Source organism: Clinocottus analis, unplaced genomic scaffold (assembly GCF_023055335.1).
Source record: "Clinocottus analis isolate CAN_PGR_092001 unplaced genomic scaffold, fCliAna1.0.p SCAF_7, whole genome shotgun sequence".
Lineage (NCBI taxonomy): Eukaryota > Metazoa > Chordata > Actinopteri > Perciformes > Cottidae > Clinocottus > Clinocottus analis.
Genome location: NW_027176229.1, coordinates 19,942,622 through 19,960,169, shown reverse-complemented (window position 1 = coordinate 19,960,169; position 17,548 = coordinate 19,942,622). Strand labels below are relative to the sequence as shown.

The window sequence follows — 17,548 nt, the reverse complement described above, 5'->3', positions numbered from 1 at the left end:
AGACAATATATAGTGTCACAAAAGTCATAAAAAAATGCATAACAAAAGTTTAAAAAAAAGGTCATAATAGAATAATGTAACTAAAAGGTAACAAGAGTCATGTTATATGTTACAAAAAAGGTCACACACACACACTTGTGTACATATTGGTCCAGTCTATCTTTGCTATATTGTCCTTGTTCCAAGCCGTTATGACTCTGTATGTGTACACGGTGAAAAATGCGAAAACAAATCCTTCTATGTAGAGACATTCATGCCAATAAAGTCGATTCTTTGTCTGACTACATAGTTTTTTTTAAAGTGACCTTTGAAAAAGCATTCACTTTTGAGCCAAAGTGTAACGTGCCGTGAGATGTCCTGGATGTGCCGATTGGGTTTAAATGGAGGGTCATCGGCTCCAACATGACATCGCCTTCACCTTTTACTGGACGGCTATTTTTCACATTTTGATCTGCCGTTGTAGGAAAAGCATTTTCGCGTCCAATTCCCTCATGAAGCATTGTCTTGATGCACTCTCACAGAAAGTGCACTCTCTGTCTTTGAGGTTGGTTTTTTTTACAGTACAAGAGTAGCCGGGGTAGTCTGCACTGAAGTAGCACTAAAGTAGCTCTTAAATGGCACTTGCTTATCACACTATGTAGTTTTGCTTTCTTAAAGAAAATTGTTCTTTCTTGATTCTTGTATTTTTGTACTCATGGTTGAATGCACTTATTGTAAGTCGCTGTGGATAAAAGCGTCACGTATAAGTCTGCCAGGCCGCAGCATCCCTTCTTCTTCTGCTCTCTATTTTGCAGGGTCATCGTCGCTGCGCGCTGTGCTTAGCACTGCCCCAGAGGATTGTATTGGTTTCAAGAAACGCAAAATAGGCCAGAGTTATACCAGAATGATCATGTCTGGAGACAGACCCCTTTTTTTTTTTTTTTTTTTTTGGGCTAAGTACACGTTTATCGTTAGTAAAAAAGAAATTGGACGCTCAATAATAAATGTCTGAAGAAGAACAGCAGATCGAGATTTTCACTCCAAGAGGAGTTTTTTTTTCAGTTTCACAATAAGCATTTTGGCAGCAGTAGTTCCAAAAATATGTTCTTTTCTTTTGTTCCACACACACACACACACACACACACACACACACACACACACACACACACACACACACACACACAGATAAATAAATCAACGTCATGAAACCCAAAGCGTTCCAAGGAATGTTCCTCTCAGAGTTCGACTCCCGGACTAGAACAAAACGGCGGCGCCTCCTCGAGACTCTTCGCTCACCATGAAGGCAAGTAGACTTCACCCTCAATACCCTGAAAATCACAAGAACATTTTTCAGGTTTTTCCGCAGAACAAACTAAGATTTGATTTTGAGTATTTGAGCGTTTACTTTGTGAAACCGCTCATCTCTCCTTGTCTCCTTGTCTGCTTTCCTATTCTCTTCTTCACTTCCTCAGAGCATTACGCAACTCTCCTCAGCAGCGCTGCCATGGCTGCTTTTTCTTTTCACTTCCAAGGGGTAAATCTGTTAATGCTCTACTGTTTCAACATTAAAAAAATAATACAAAAAATGATAAACGACACAAATGATAACAACAATGATTTTTTTTTTGGTGGTTTTATTGCACTTATTTGATTTCATTATTAAATACTTTGATTTAAAATGGCATTCTCAAGGTTTTGTAACCAGCGAGTTGACTGCCCGTGGGAGCCTTATGGTGACTGGTCAGAGTGTGACAGCTGCACCAAATTACAGGTTAGGACAATTCATTATCGTATTGACCAGTGTACCTCTCTGTCTAAGTAATTATTAGCACACTTCAAGTAGTTAAACACACTGTAGAATGTGATAAAGGTACTTTCCTAATTGACATGCTTGTTATTGTATATGTTTTACATTTCTTTGCCAACTTGTGGTACGTCACAGACGAGAAGCCGATCTCTGTCTCCGTACGCTCAAATTGAAGAGAGCGCCTGCGATGGGGAGCGGACTGAGACCAGGACCTGCAACACCAGACACGTCTGCCCCACAGAGCCCGGATGTGGAGACAGGTTTCGCTGTCTATCTGGTCAGAAAATACACTCTGCTCAAGCCCATAATCGTACATGATTGTAAATAACCATCACAGAGAGCGGCGTGTCTGTCTTCTAAACCCACAGGGAAGTGCATCAGCCGGTCGCTGATGTGCAACGGTGATCCGGACTGCGAGGGAGACGAATATGACGAACGTTTCTGTGACGTTGTAAAACACATTGTATGCCTAAAGTCGGTTCGCCCGCCTAACATTGAGCTCCTGGGACTCGGGTAAGTGAGCAGTCGTTTGTGCGCCCCACGCGCTTAACACGGAAGCAGGTGTGTGCTTAACATTGGGATGCTTTCTGTAGATTTGATGTGGTGTCGGGGCAGCGGAGGGGCCCCGTCATCGACACGAAGAGCTTTGGGGGACAGTGTCGCGTCATCTACAGCGGTGTCCACAGTGCTCTCTACAGACTGCCCCTGAGTACCGTTCGGTACAGCTCCATGGTTGGTCACTCAGGACACATCTAGAGTTGCAATTATGATCGATGCGCCTCTTGGAGCGCTCTCCCTCTTCACTGTGAAGGTACCCTGCAGAGTGTTGATGGTCCATGACCACAGCTTTGTTTAGATTCAACACGTCTCAGCATCCTTAAGGCCTTTTGACACAAAGCGATTATTTTCTACCTGATAAAAGATTTGCAAATTAGTTTTAGTTAGACACACTTGCAGCCTTTGTCTTCTTTTGCTCTTTTTATCACTGCATTCGTAGCAATGCATTTTGTAATCGGGGTTCATTCTTTGGCCACTAAAGCTCTTTGAATGTGGCGATGGCTGAGCCTTCAAGGAGGAGACACACAAAGACGCGTCAAAGAAGGATTTCAGTGCTCAGCATAGTTAGTTTGAAGTGTTATAACCGATGCTGCAGATAGGAGAGACAGTCTTGTAAAGACCTGTGAATGCTGGGAAGTTAGAGGCCAAAAAACTCCACAGGGTATTTTTTTGAACGTTTCTGTGCACATTTATTTCATTTTCCTAAGATTGCTTAACCCTCACCCTTGTGAAGTCAACACTGTGAAACCTGTGCCGTTCTCAGGATACACCTCAGAATGACTTCAGTGATGACATATACACCAGTAAATGGCACTATGCGAAGGACATTGTCAACAGACAGAAAGTGACCGGGACCACGACAGGATATGACAACTATGACTTTGACGAGGCGCAGGACAGTACCCAGGTGTGTGTCGAGCCTAAAAATCCCAGTGATAAATGAAAACCAAGCTCGAAAATCAAACTTATCCAGTGACGTGTTTCCTTCCAGACCCAAAAACTATTGGTTCTGAAGAGTGACATCGAGGTAGCTCAGTTCCAGAGCAACTCGCATCAGTACCTCCTACTATCTGAGGCGCTCTGGAAGGCGCTGGTCAAACTCCCGTTAGTCTACGACTACGCCGCCTACAGGACGGTTTTACAGAGGTTCGGAACGCACTACCTGTCCGAAGGAAAGCTCGGAGGCTCCTTCAAGGTCGTCGCCAAGATCGATGAAGAAACTGAACACGCAGCGGGTGAGGATTCATTTATTATCAGCAGCCGCAGGATATGCAAGAATCAAAGAGTAGTGAGTTTCATCGGCCGGACAAATTCAGCATGTTGTGTTTGTTAGTTAGTTTCCACTATGGAACATGTTGGAACATGTTTAAAATACCTTTAACCTCACATACTGTCACCTAAATTATATATTTACATTATATATTTGAAAGAAAATGCATTTTTCTGGAATTTCCAGTGTATTTCATCAGAATTTTTTTATTTTGTATTTGAAAACACATTTCAAATGTGCAAATAACTTAATCTAGAATGAATGAATGAAACGTTTGATGATATTTACAGCAAAATTTCAATAAATATGTCATAAATATGTTTCCTGATGCATTTAAAAATGGTTCCTCAGACTATTTTTCATGTATTTAACCGCAACATGGCATAACCAACGTGTAGGTCACAAATAAAAACAATTACAAAACATGTATTATATAAAATAACAAAGACATTATTTACATTTTTAGATGTTCAGAGGGTAAATGTAACGACACAAACTGTGGTTAAATTAAATTGTAATAGAAGTTTTACTAGTTTTTTTCAATTGTCAATCTAAATATCCGGTTGGATTTCATGAAGCGCTGCCTCCATCCTGCTGTTAATTTCTGACTCTTCATTGTCTTTTTCTTTTAATTTCCCGTTCCAAGTCAACACAAGCAATGACGGCTGTGAAAAGACTGAACGTTGGCTTCTCATATTCCCCATCAAGCATGTGGACTGCAAGAGAGCTCAACATGACGCCACATCACACAGAGGTACAATTTTATGTTAACACTAGAAAACATACCAGCGTCTGAAACCACTTTCCATGTCTGAATCATTCTGTCATCCTTCTGCAAACCTTTTCCGAAAACAGATACTTCCAGAAGCAATAATGTGAAAAAAGTGAACGCGCAGGGAGGAGACGTCCAACATATCGCAGCACTGGCGAGCGTGCGGCTCTCTGATCCGGACAGGAACTGGGAAATGTACTCCAACTGGGCTGAGTCTGTTAAATTATTCCCAGATGTCACAAATCAAACAGTGAGGGGGAGTAAAATAAGCACTTTGAACTCTTAAAAGCACGACCCCGTAGGACGCGCTCATGTGACCTTCGGGTCATCCTATCAAACAACGCTCCGACGTCTCTCTTGTTGTTGTTTTTTTTTTGTGCAGCTGCGGCCGCTGCACGAGCTGGTGAAAGAGGTTCAGTGCGCCGGGTTGAAGAGACTCCACCTTCGCCGGGCCACAGAGCGCTACCTGAGCGAGAGCGACACCTGCCACTGCCGGCCCTGCGGCAACAATGGGCTGCTTGTCATGGCTGGAGATGAATGCAAATGCGTCTGTAAGCCTGGCACATCGGGACCGGCCTGTGAGCAGGGGAGTGAAGCGCAGGGTCAGCCGGGTGGGTGCGCCATTTTTTTTGACAGGTTCTTTACAACTGCTGTCACTTAGGTCTCTGGGTGGTTTGATATGTTGGAAGGAGTTCGTTCACATTTTGGGATTCAGGCTCTGTTCGATTCTTTTCTGAGGGTCAGATGAGATGATGGAATATTTCTTTGTTGCAGTCATCACTGCAATATATTCCCCCACTTTCTCCCTCGTTCTGTCTTTCCGCTTCGGCCCATTAAAGGAGTGGTCCGCGGCGGTTGGGCCTGCTGGTCGGACTGGTCGGTGTGCTCCGGGGTTCGGAGAACAAGGACACGTTCCTGCTCTAACCCCACTCCTCAGAACGGAGGGGAACAATGCGTCGGAGAACCCAGCGAGGCGTCCGACTGCGAGGACCGAGAGCTGCAAAAGCTAAAGTCAGATTAAGCGAGATGAAGTGTCATTTCGCAACACACTATTGTAACGTTTACGACACCCACCACCAACGCCGTGTAACATCTTGATTTTTTTTCAAACTTTTTCTACAGAACCACGGAGCCTCATTGCTTTGACCGAACTCTCTCAGCAGGACTGATGTGTGGAAACCCACCTGTTCTCATCAACGGCCGCGTTCTGGTGAAGACCACTTCAATTTACCGTACATCCCATCACAAACTGTTGCAAAGATTGAATATTTTCATGATCCCAAGAGTTGATTTCACAGTTTGGGGTCAGTAGGACCAAGAAGGACACAGTTTAGTGTCACTTCTCATGTGTTATTATTTTTGTCTGTCAGCCCAATTTACCAAATCTACACACCCACATTTGTATACGGATACATGTCTTTTGATTAATATAATAACGAAGCCTCTAAAGCGGAGACCCAACATGATAAACAACAGGAACCAATGTGTGAAATGTTTTTGTGTGTATGTGAAATTACATATTTCACTTGCCTCCAGTAAAAGGAAATGAGCCTGACTGAATGACATAGAGTCACATTTGTTAATTATATTCACTCTCCTAATTTCTGTTCCTTTGTATGTGATTTCTGGACATAAAATGTAATACCCTTCTTCTCACCACATGCTCAGGACCCTCAGTACATTTACCTCGTGGGTAGTAAGGTTGAATACACCTGTACTCTCGGTTTTCATCTGGTTGGTAACAGCATCGCAGAATGCACTGCTGATGAAACCTGGTCTGCCCTCCCTGGACTGTGCACAGGTGAGTACCTATAACAAAGGTCAGGATATTGTAATCGTAGTTCAATAAGGACTTCATTGTGCGTGTACAAAGAAAATTGGATACAGCGTCAGAGTCGTCACCCCATTCATTCCTATTTAAGTGACGCATGAAGGACTAAACACGCATGACTTCCCCAACACAGAATGTACTTAAAAGTACCCAGATTTACTGCCAATGTTTCACATCACTGGGCAATATCCATAACCCTTAACCCCTCGGTCTTGCCTCGGAGAAATTACAATCCAATAACAATGGATTTCAATACTTTTCGGACCTGAAGATTTAAATGAGGTCTTTTCAAGTGTTCGCCCTGGGAAGTTGATTGACCACTGAGTTACGTCTCTCTTTCCCCCCAATGTAAGACTTTCTGGAGAAGAGTTTTTTTTTTTGCGCCTGGCATCCCGTGAAACACTGGGAAATTGTAATTGTAAAATTGACTTCAAAGCCTGCCGATCTTTGCTGGGGGGCTTTTTTTGCATAAGCGTAACCAGCCAATCAGGATGTGACGACCTTAATAACTCGGCGGCGGCGGCGAAGTAGGTTGCTCCAGCCCAACCCAAGAAGTATTTAACGAAACTTGGGTCTAACCTTGCAGGGGGTCAAAAAAGGCTGGCGCTAGACACCGTGCATACCACATTACACATTTCAGGTGCACCACAACATCACATTCCCACCATGGACGCCAGGTCTGTGTCATTCCAGTGAGCACGGACCAAAGTCCAGTAGAAGGTGGACCCTGTGTGGGACAGAACCGAAGTTTAACATTTACGATCCCTGTTGAAGTCCACATTTCTTTCAGTCTCCAGGTGCAAAAAGCAGTTCCTCCCTGATGACGTCATAGCCTCTCCTTTACAGTGGGCCTATGGCATCGGGGACACAGTCACGTTGTCCTGTCCAGCAGGTAGACAGCTGCTGGGAGAACCAACGATTAAATGTGACTTCAATCTGCATTTTACACCAGACCCGGCAGACATCAAATGCAGCCCAGGTACAGTCCACTTCAAGGTTTATAGGCCTCTAAGTCATCCAACAGTCTGCTTGGGGCTTCTGCGCAACACGATATGACTGCAGTATATTGTCATCTACTTTTTGTCCATTCTTTAATGTTCCATATGCTATATTTTCTATGTCAGCAACGTGGAAGCGTGCTTGTTATGTATCCCACAGTCAGCACACGAGAACAACGCAGCCTTCCTGCCGTGCAATGTAAACCATGGGAGAAGTCTTCCAGGGGAAAATGTGTTTGCAAAATGCCTTTTGAGTGCAGGTACTTTTTTGTGGGGGCGATGTATTCCATTCCTTCGCTTGCGCCTGTGGTTACGGTGTTTGACCATGCTTTTTTGTCACCAGTTCATCTTTGGAAGTGTGCGCCACTGATCCCGTGAACAGAAACTCTGTCCTCGTGAGTGTCTGCAAACTGCACGCTCTGCAGTGCACAGGGAAGAAGCGCATGCTAGCAGAGCAGAGCACATGCAAGTGGCCGGAGCGCCACGCAACAGGCTGCACCAACTGCCGCATGTGGGAGACCTGCGACGGTAGAGGACGACGTCTGATAGTTACAAACAATGAATGATGACGTATTTGCAGTTTGTAGTAGTTGATCCCGTTGGTCTTTCCCGCCATTCTTTCAGATCGAACCGACGAGTGTCGCTGCAAAGACTCTGCAGATTGCTTAACTCCGGGATTCAATGTTTGCGTGAAAGTTGGGGAGGAAGCGACCGCAGCGCCGCAGACCATGAGCGAGTGTGAAACAGGACTGCGGCAGTGTAAGGGAGAAAAGGTGTCAGTTGTCAGTATCCTGCCTTGTACTGCTGAAGACGCGGCTTCGACCACATGAATTTAAATCTCCACCTTCCTTTACACATTAATCGTCCATAACACTCTCCTCCTATTTTTTCCACTGGGTTAGTATTACATGTATTATTACTGCTTCCCCAAATTATTAATGAACTCTGTTATGCATGGATACGACCATCCTGTCAAACTGTATCAAAAGAATGAATAAATACCAAACTGGTAAATGTATTTGCCCTTCCACAGTGTGAGTGCATGTGTGTCTAAACCGGACTGTAAACTGTGTAGAAAGCTACTTGACGTCATAAAAAAGCAAAATGTTGAATGCCATAAAAAGGTCAAAAAAGGGTCGTAGTAAAATATGCCATTAAATGTCATATGCCATAGTTATCAGATTAAACGTCAAAATATATTATTGTATAAAATAGTATAACATATTTTGTGAACGAGTCATTGTATAAAATGACACACACATTGTAAAAAATATATATGATTATGTACCATAAAAATATCATACCATACATGTTTTATTGCCAGGAAAAAAACTAGACACAGTATAGTATGCCATATGAATAAATAATAAATAAATGATATAATATGCTAATATGTCAAAGACAAAGACATACAAATGTCTAGTATTGTATTAAAATGTCATAGTCGAGTTTGCAAATCAGTCTTTTTATAGTATACCATAAAGATGTATTGTAAGATAAAAAGGGGAGGTTCAATCCAAAAAGCAACCATTTATCCTCCAACAATATGCAGTGTCTATATTCAGAGCTATTGATCGTTTAGAGTGTGCATACTGTTATATAAACTATTTATTATATTGTGGTGTATGGGGGACTCCTGTGTATCTCTGCTTTCATTAGACATGTCACTCATTTGCTAAAAGAAACTCATCTGCAGTTTAAAATCATAATTCAACTAACCCGCATGTTAGGATTTTATAACAATTGGCCATATTTTTGGGGTTGATAAGTCTCTATGAAATAAATCATGTCAGCTGTCAGTAGACAATGACGACACTAGCAAGCACTAATACAAAATATACTCCATTCCAGCAGCAAAAGGTGAGCAGCTAAACCATTTTGTTTTTCTTCCAGTTTGACTCCAATGTGTCAAACAAACGTGACATTTCTGGTAGTTTGTCTCCACCCGGTGGAAGATTCAGTGAATTGCATGCAAGACAACGCCACAGTCGAGTTGATTCGTTTCAATAACAAAAGTTTTTATTAACAATGTAAAATGACCCTATATCAGCTTCGACTACTGTACCTTCACCGTGCCATAAACATTGATCACTATCATTAATAAGCAAGACCCATGCTGCCCGGCCTCCGTCTGCACCGGACCGCCTGAGACAGAGGGAGACCCTCCCAGTGGACACCAACAAACTGATTACTAACCATCTCCATCTTTGAAAATAATCCAGAGAGCATTGCGTAAAGAGTATGTGTATATACAAGCCTAATGTCTCCATGTATAGATAGATATTGTGTGCAAAGAAGTTGTCTTTTTGAGTATTGTATCATTATATTCCATTTTGAAGCTGGAAATTTAAAGTTGGATACAGGTACTTGGTTTATGGAAGACTAAATTAAGTACATTAAGAAGAAAAAACAGCAAGAAACAGAAAACAGATACTGTTATACACGACAAACGTACTCTGCACAAACCCCTCATCTCAGCGTAGACAGACGGTGACAGAACTTTGTCTTTGCAAGCGCCATCCTGAAGTATTCAGATGGCTTCTATTCATAAGTTAACACGTTATTTCAGACAAAAACGGACAATTACATTCCCTTTTTTTCTTGACACGAATCATCATTTCATTCACTCGGGTTTGCGGGAGTGAAATGAACGTTGACACTGTTTCATCTGACCTCTCATTCGCGTTCACATCGGACAATCAGACATCTCGACGTCATTTACCAAAAAAAGGGAGAATTTGTTGCAAAATATCTTAAAATATATGTTCATGACTTTCGTTTTCAGTACATTGCAGTTATAATTATTCTTTGTATTACAAAATAAAATTATAAAATGGACAGCCTTTTAAAAAAAAAAAAAAAAAAAAAAGAGAAAGAGACAATTTATTTGAAAATGGCAGTAATAGATTGGCGGGAGACACAAGTGGTGAAGGACTGTGGGTAATGGTGTCTTTGTGGCCGCCTCCTACCCACGAAGGCGGGGCCCTTAGCTGGTTACCAGGCAACAGAGCCCGAAGAACCGCCTCTTCCTCTGTCGGACCAGCGGGTAGGGAGTCAGGTTCAGCAAACTGCTGTCATCTGGGCACAAGAACACACCGCAGAGCAGAACGCTGCCAAGTTAGACGTGTGTGTGTGTGTGTTAGTTTGAGATGTATTTGTGTATTTTTGACCATCGAAGACTCTGAAAGTGTCACTGCTCTACGGGATTGAAGGTGTATGAAAGTAAAGTTTATTTATATTGCACTTATCACAGACAAAGGTCACAAAGTGATGTGCAGGAGTCAAGGAACAAAACGTTATAGACATGAAAAGATGTCACACAATACAACAAATATGTGTGTAATATGGGGATGCTGAATAAGCGCTGGCTTCTTTTTTCTATCTTACCTTGGTTCTTCAATGGTAAAGGCATCGTCTCCCTGAGTTTACTGAGAAGGTTCTTCATCTCCCTCATGTCCCTGCAGCAACACAAATACAGGCTTTGATGTAGAGCATCTTTCATGCGGTGGATTTACACACAAACACACACACACACACACACACACACACAAACAACCTCGGCAAACGCTCACCTATCTCATTTTTTGCAGCGTCATCTAAAAATACATGTTAAATAAATGGTGTTCTGCGTGATAAAATGCATTTGTCTAATTCCTGAAGCTAATTTAATACACACTGACAAAAGCACAGTGACTACGAGATGCCACCTCGACATTAATCGTGAGGTTAAAAGAGGAAGACTTGAGGTGGGATCGAGTTAAATACAATTAAATATATATATATATATATATATGTATATATATATATATATATATATATATATATATGTATATATATATATATATATATATATATATATATATATATATGTATATATATATATATATATATATATATATATATATATGTATATATGTATATATATATATATATATATATATATATATATATGTATATATGTATATATATACATATATATATATATGTATATATGTATATATATACATATATATATATATGTATATATGTATATATATATGTATATATATATATATATATATATATATGTATATATGTATATATATATGTATATATATATATATATATGTATATGTATATATATATATGTATATGTATATATATATATGTATATGTATATATATATATGTATATATATATGTATATATATATATGTATATATATATATGTATATATATGTATATATATATATATATGTATATGTATATATATATGTATATGTATATATATATATGTATATATATGTATATATATATATATATATGTATATATATATATATATATATATGTATATGTATATATATATATATATATATATGTATATATGTATATGTATATGTATATATATATATATGTATATATATATATATGTATATATGTATATGTATATGTATATATATATATATATATATATGTATATGTATATATGTATACAAATGATCGTTAGAAAGCAACCTGTTAATGTCTCTCTTGCATACTTTGCATTATGTTTCCACACACACACACACACACACACACACACACACACACACACACACACACACACACACACACACACACACACACACACACACACACGGTGCTTTGTTCTCCCTACTTTTCTATGTTTTCTATATCAGTGGCCACCAGCCAGAAGAGCTGAGGGAAGTCAGTGGGGGACGAGGACGTGTCCTCCAGGATGGGGATGTCTGAGCTCTCCTCCGTCTTACTTTCCACCCCGGGAGGGCCACAGGAGTCCTTACCTGAAGCACACAGAGAGCAGCGAGTCTGAACATGTGCCACCACGACAATAAACATCGAAAAAAAACCACATAACCCATCTGATCACATGACTTGTTAACCTCCTTAAACATGTACAAAAGCACTTGTTTCCATCTGCACTCATAGATTTAGTTTTTCTGATTAGGCTGCTGGTGGTAGTGAAGGAATGTTTTAGATGATATTTGGAATAATGTCAAATTTTAAAAGCTGTTAATAAGTAACTACACCTGTGTATGTATTTTAAAATCTGTTTTCTTTGTCATTAATTGTAGCCCTTTAAGCCCTCGACCCCTAATCCTATTTATTGTTTGAGTTGTGTTCAGAGGTCGTACACGAGGGTTATATATTATTCTCGCCCTGATTTTTATGTTTAATTTGATACCTAACATGTAATTTTGGGGGGATTTATACCATGTTTTTCTTCTTGATTTGTACCTTGTGACCTGATATAAAAGGAGTTCAATGAGTTCAATGAACTACCTTTTTAAAAAGAGAAAGAAAGTGCGCCGTATATGAACTAGCAGGCATGCGCATGCACACAAACTCAAAAGCTGTGCCGTGGGGCTCGTCCGTGTATTAACCTTTCCTGTGGAGCTGCAGGGAGCCCAGCAAGCAGACAGATTTGAGCATCTCGGTGATGTACATCTCCAGACAGCACTGCAGCTGGATGAAGAGCCGACAGATCTCAGGGTGGATCTCCCCGTCCCCTGGCCTGAAATGACACATAGTGAGAAGACAGAGAGGTTACGGGGTGGCTGGACTCTGGATACAATCAACTTATTGGCACGAAAAAAAAATTAAAATCAACGGTTCCGTTGTCGAAAAAGTTCACATCTCAGTGAAGCGAAAGTTGACAGATGAGTTTAGACTCGTTGGGCTCAGTCACTGGATGTGTGTGCGCTAAACTTAACCCGACGCTTGGTAGCAGTTCCTTTGATCAATGCTCAGCATATTGAACCCAAACTGCATCAAAATGCCAAGACATTGCCTGATTTGGGTGGCGAGGCGGGAAAGTAAAATAGTTAGAATTCGCTTCATTTCACAGTCAACCCAAACATGTCACCTCCATAATTGTATTTTTTGAAACATCTGGACAAAAAAGATGAACAGGAACTCAACGACATCTCCGAGGTTTACCACATTTAAACCAGCTTTAACGACCCGGCTCTAGCGCCGTGACAAACTAAAGGGAGACGCCGTGTTTATAAGTCACAACACAGGAAGATTTATTTGCTCACTGAGATGGAGTTTGCATTCGGGTGAATAAACAGGAGGCGTCTGCTTCTTTTGACCTGTTTCTATTTATTGATGTCAACAGCAGACAAGGTTTTAAAATAACAATTTTGCTCCATTATGTTATTGCGTGTGCGTATTTATTGGTTGTTTAACCACCTGAAACACCTGTATGTGTAAATAGGAGGCAGTGGAGAAGTTCAAACATAAAACCCCTCGCGTGAGTATTTCTTGTACTCACCCAGAGCAGATCACTCGCGTTTGAAAAGACTGCAGTCGCTTCAGAACCATATCAATCTGGTGTTCAAGGGGGAATTACAGCAGGTGAGAGCCAGTGGGTGTGATATCACAGGGAAAGTGACAGCGATGAAAGGCGTGAAACTTGCACCTGGTGCAAATATTCTTCACACAAATCATGCTGTTGCATTCCCCTCGTCCAACAGCGAGCGTCCCCTTCCCATCCTTGTTTTGTCACAGCGCTGCCTTCTGCAGTGTAATGTTGCTCAAGCAGAGCTGTCATCAACGCTACCCCGCTTATCAGCTTTCCTCCAGCACATCGGAGAGGCCCTGCATCACTCAAACCATTCAGACACACTGGCTTCATTTGATTAAAAGGGAATGATCTGCGCTGTCTAATTCCGGCCCGGCGTCTAGTCGACGGACATTGAAACGGTCCCGCAGAGCTTTTAGGGGAAAGAGGTCTTAGAGAATTGTGACAACGACGTTGACGCTGCCGTCGGTGGAAACTCAAGAGTTCTCTCTAAAGCTGCTACACGAATCTATTTTTTTCAATGCAGCAGCAGCAGAAAATTGAAGCACGGGACAATAATTGATACTTGTTGGCTTGGAGGTATAACTGTAGCTGGATAATTACGGGCCATATAATGAAAAAAAAGAAGCACGGAGCAGAAAGGCTCTGCACTGTGAACTGCTCTGTTTCTCAAATGATTTGAATCAGATGTTATTAAAGGATTCCTGCCTCCGTATGGCAGGAAACATGCAGTCGACGTGCTTGCTGGCTCACCCTACGAGTGTGTCACGCACATGCGGGTCAAAGCCCGTGCATTAAATGAAAAGATTTTGTCACGCATGTAACAGACAGTGAAGGATATGCATTCTTAAATCGCTGTAAGATGTAGCAAGTGGATTAATTATTGAGCCAGGAAACGGGTTGCAGAGCGGAGCAGAGTACAGTCTAACACATTTAAACTTGTGCCGATGAAGCATATGGCAGACTAATATTTAATAGAGATCATTCAATGATTTGGCAGGTTTCTGGTAAAAAAAAAAAAAGGTGTATGTAGGAAGAAGATGGGCTTTAAACCGGATGCTGTTATTGTTCCAATAGTGCCCGGGCTTTGGCAAGCAGCGAGCACCGCTGAGCGTCTTTCCAAATCCCTCTCACCAACGGCTTCAGTCGGTCCAATTGTTATTTAAGTATGTTTCAGGGTGCCAAGTCAACTGGCATCTTAATGTCAGTGAGGACCTTCAAATCCCAAGCCTCACTCTGCCCTTCTTCCACTGGCACCGATGTGGAGTATATGTTGTGCTCAGTGGAGAGTGCAGGCCAGGTCAACAGACACGTATAGCTGCATCGCCCTGTCTTCAACAAAACCTCTAACAAACAAACTAAACACTATTTTAACAACCTTAAATCCTCTGATCACTTTGCCTTGACTATTTCTTAACAATTATCTTTTTTTGTTTGTTTCCTTTTCCAAAGAAAGAAGCCAAGGATTTGCGTCATTGAGATATTCTCCACTCTATAATATAATAACATCCATTGCTCAAAAGCATGCTGCTTTCTAAATGGTCAAATAACCACAGCAGAGACACAACCCACACAAAAAACCGCACACACTCACAATACATTAAGAGCAAACGCAATGCAAAAGTCATTGGATTCAGATTATTAACACTATTATCTCAGATATTAGTCCCGGGAAGCGTTCCACTTTGTGCATTAACGTTTTAGGCCCCGGCTAATGGGAAGCGGTCAGTTACAGCATGTTGTTGTGATTGATTCCTGGTGAAGCTGTCTCACCAACAATTACAGACGTCACGCTTTCCTTTTTCTTTCTTTCTTTTTTTTTTGGTACTTGAACTCATGTTCTAGATGGGTTCTTTTGAAGTGTAGAAGAGCTGGCTTGAATGCATACACATGTGCCTAAAACGGGGATGCGTATGCGAATCAGAGATGCATTTTTGGTGTCAAAAAATCTTCTAAAAAAGCTTTACTTTACAACTTTAAGCGCAGCAATGTTGCAGAGCGTCCCATTTGATGCACTTCCGTCACCCCCTCTCCTCCTTTACCCCCCTCCCTCCCTCCTCCTGCACGAGCCAGACTTATTTTCCAGCACCTCGGACAGCGTCTGTGCCAAACTCACCCGGATATCAAGGAGAGGCTGTGGTGCGCCGCTCTCGCCATTTCGCAGCCTTTAGTTCGGGTCTTCAGCATTTCGGCCCGTAAAGAAGGACAGTCCACGGTGATTTCCCCGATGGAGATGACCAGCTCACGGTACAGAGCCACGAGCGTGTTGAACTCTTGCACGACCTGTGTTTTTAAAATCACACGAGGAAAAAGAAAAGAAGTTATTCCCAACACGACTCAGTCAAAGTAAGCGCCGCACACATGCAACACACAACTTCTGCTTGCTTCCTGTTCTGGTCACTGCAGGAGAATGACCTTTATCCTTGGACGGCGTATTGACTTGTCAACATGAAAACGGGTGAGACCAGAAGGAATGCTGAGCACACTCAGCCTCGTACTCCTTTTCTCCCCACACTGGAGACAAGTAACGTCAACGTGGTGCTTCAATAGTTGTTGTGTATTGCCAACGTGCACATGTGTGGTCACGCAAGTCCATTGATGGCTAGAGAAACGTGTGACGAAGCAAACACGTGAAGCATTGCTATTAAAATAGTCCACGAAGTCAAAGTGGGTAATGGAGGTCCCATTATGCTAGATGTGGTTGTTTGCACAAGCTCAGAGCTTGAGGTGCAACTATTTCGCTCATTTTCCTGCAACTCCTGCATAACGTCTTGCTGCACTCACCGAGGCTGCATGGCCAAAACTGGTGGGCATAAAAAAAAAAAAAAGGGTTTACACACGATCAACCTATGTGTGTGGAACATCTGTCGAAAGCATGAGCCGTGATCACGAACATCTCGATAATCTGGTGATCGTAGCATTTTGAAATCAGCCCCGAACCACCAACACACTCCAAATGCAAATCACAAGCAACCTGCACGCAGAGGTGATCTGTTTGCTTTCACTGTCGACAAAGCAATGCAAATGCACACATATCTATTTGCAGGCTCCCACACCGGGTTACAGTCTTTTTTTCTCTCGTTGCAGCTATTAACAGCTGTCGCCTGTGCATCCTTGCATGCACGGGATAAACGATCGTCCTAGAACAAAGGAAGGTTGTGCTAATAACATCTTCATCAGAGGCACCATGCAGGCATTGACGTGTCGCAAACCTACCATTCTGCAGTCGGCCACGACGCGCTGGGCTTTGCGGGTACTTTCGGTGCTCTCCCTCCTCTCTGGGTCTCGGCAAGGAGGCTTGCCGATCTGGAAGATGTTCCCGGCGGATCTGGGGCGGTTTTTGCGCCCATTCGATGCAGAACTCATGCATACACATCCACTAATAAAACAGCCCTAATACAGAACGGTTTGGGTCTTGTTTCCCCCACCAAAACTCCACCACTTCCCCTCTTCCTGCCTCACCACCCTGCACCTCACTGTTCACCTTATTCCCTCTTCCACTTACACGCTCAATTCACCTCAGCCAACTACTGGCTGGGCTGAAACCCCGATTATTGTCTTTGCTCTGTCTGTCTCTCACGTTCCTCCCCCCCTCCCTCACCTCCACCCCCTTCTCCTCCTCCTCTAGTGTGGGAGACGGAGCAAATATTTTCCCAGACGAGCCTCGGAGTGCAGAAAAAGTGCCGGATGAGCGCCTGCGACTCCTCTCCGCATTGCCTCGACTGCGACGGGGCGCAAGTCACCTTCAATCCAGCGAGCACACCGTGCACTCACACGCAGCGAAGACTTCGCACAAGCCAACCCCGGGAGTCCAGCTAGCTGAGGTGTCTCCTCTGACGCACCGATGTCGGAAGGAGACGGTCGCATTCACGATTATTCTCCAGATGCAACCATTTTTTATGATTGCGCGTTTCCATTAAGCAGAAATACCAACAAAAACACACACACACACACACACACACAGGCGATATTTCGTGCCGCAATACCGCCGACCGGCTGGCAGCGCGCAGGAGACGCGTTAAGCCTCTG

General features: G+C 42.3%; 2 protein-coding genes across 2 annotated transcripts; one reads left to right on the top strand and one right to left on the bottom strand.

The window, feature by feature from the left end:
• The first annotated feature begins 639 nt into the window (after nucleotides 1-639).
• On the top strand, nucleotides 640-8,295 carry c7a (complement component 7a). The gene is made up of 18 exons (XM_068604580.1): nucleotides 640-1,282; nucleotides 1,452-1,513; nucleotides 1,672-1,750; nucleotides 1,922-2,063; nucleotides 2,155-2,299; nucleotides 2,380-2,518; nucleotides 3,108-3,251; nucleotides 3,336-3,579; nucleotides 4,261-4,368; nucleotides 4,470-4,636; nucleotides 4,769-4,997; nucleotides 5,226-5,397; nucleotides 5,509-5,596; nucleotides 6,055-6,187; nucleotides 7,008-7,196; nucleotides 7,376-7,475; nucleotides 7,559-7,743; nucleotides 7,840-8,295. Exons 1-18 carry the CDS (start codon nucleotides 1,277-1,279, stop codon nucleotides 8,043-8,045), a joined length of 2,538 nt encoding a protein of 845 aa, XP_068460681.1. The 5' UTR covers nucleotides 640-1,276; the 3' UTR covers nucleotides 8,046-8,295.
• A 917-nt stretch (nucleotides 8,296-9,212) lies between these two features.
• rgs7bpa (regulator of G protein signaling 7 binding protein a) lies at nucleotides 9,213-17,093 on the bottom strand. Its single transcript, XM_068604440.1, has 6 exons — nucleotides 16,736-17,093; nucleotides 15,636-15,802; nucleotides 12,597-12,727; nucleotides 11,852-11,996; nucleotides 10,603-10,673; nucleotides 9,213-10,293 (listed from the first exon to the last, which is right to left on the bottom strand). Exons 1-6 carry the CDS (start codon nucleotides 16,883-16,885, stop codon nucleotides 10,202-10,204), a joined length of 756 nt encoding a protein of 251 aa, XP_068460541.1. The 5' UTR covers nucleotides 16,886-17,093; the 3' UTR covers nucleotides 9,213-10,201.
• Between the last annotated feature and the right edge of the window lie 455 nt (nucleotides 17,094-17,548).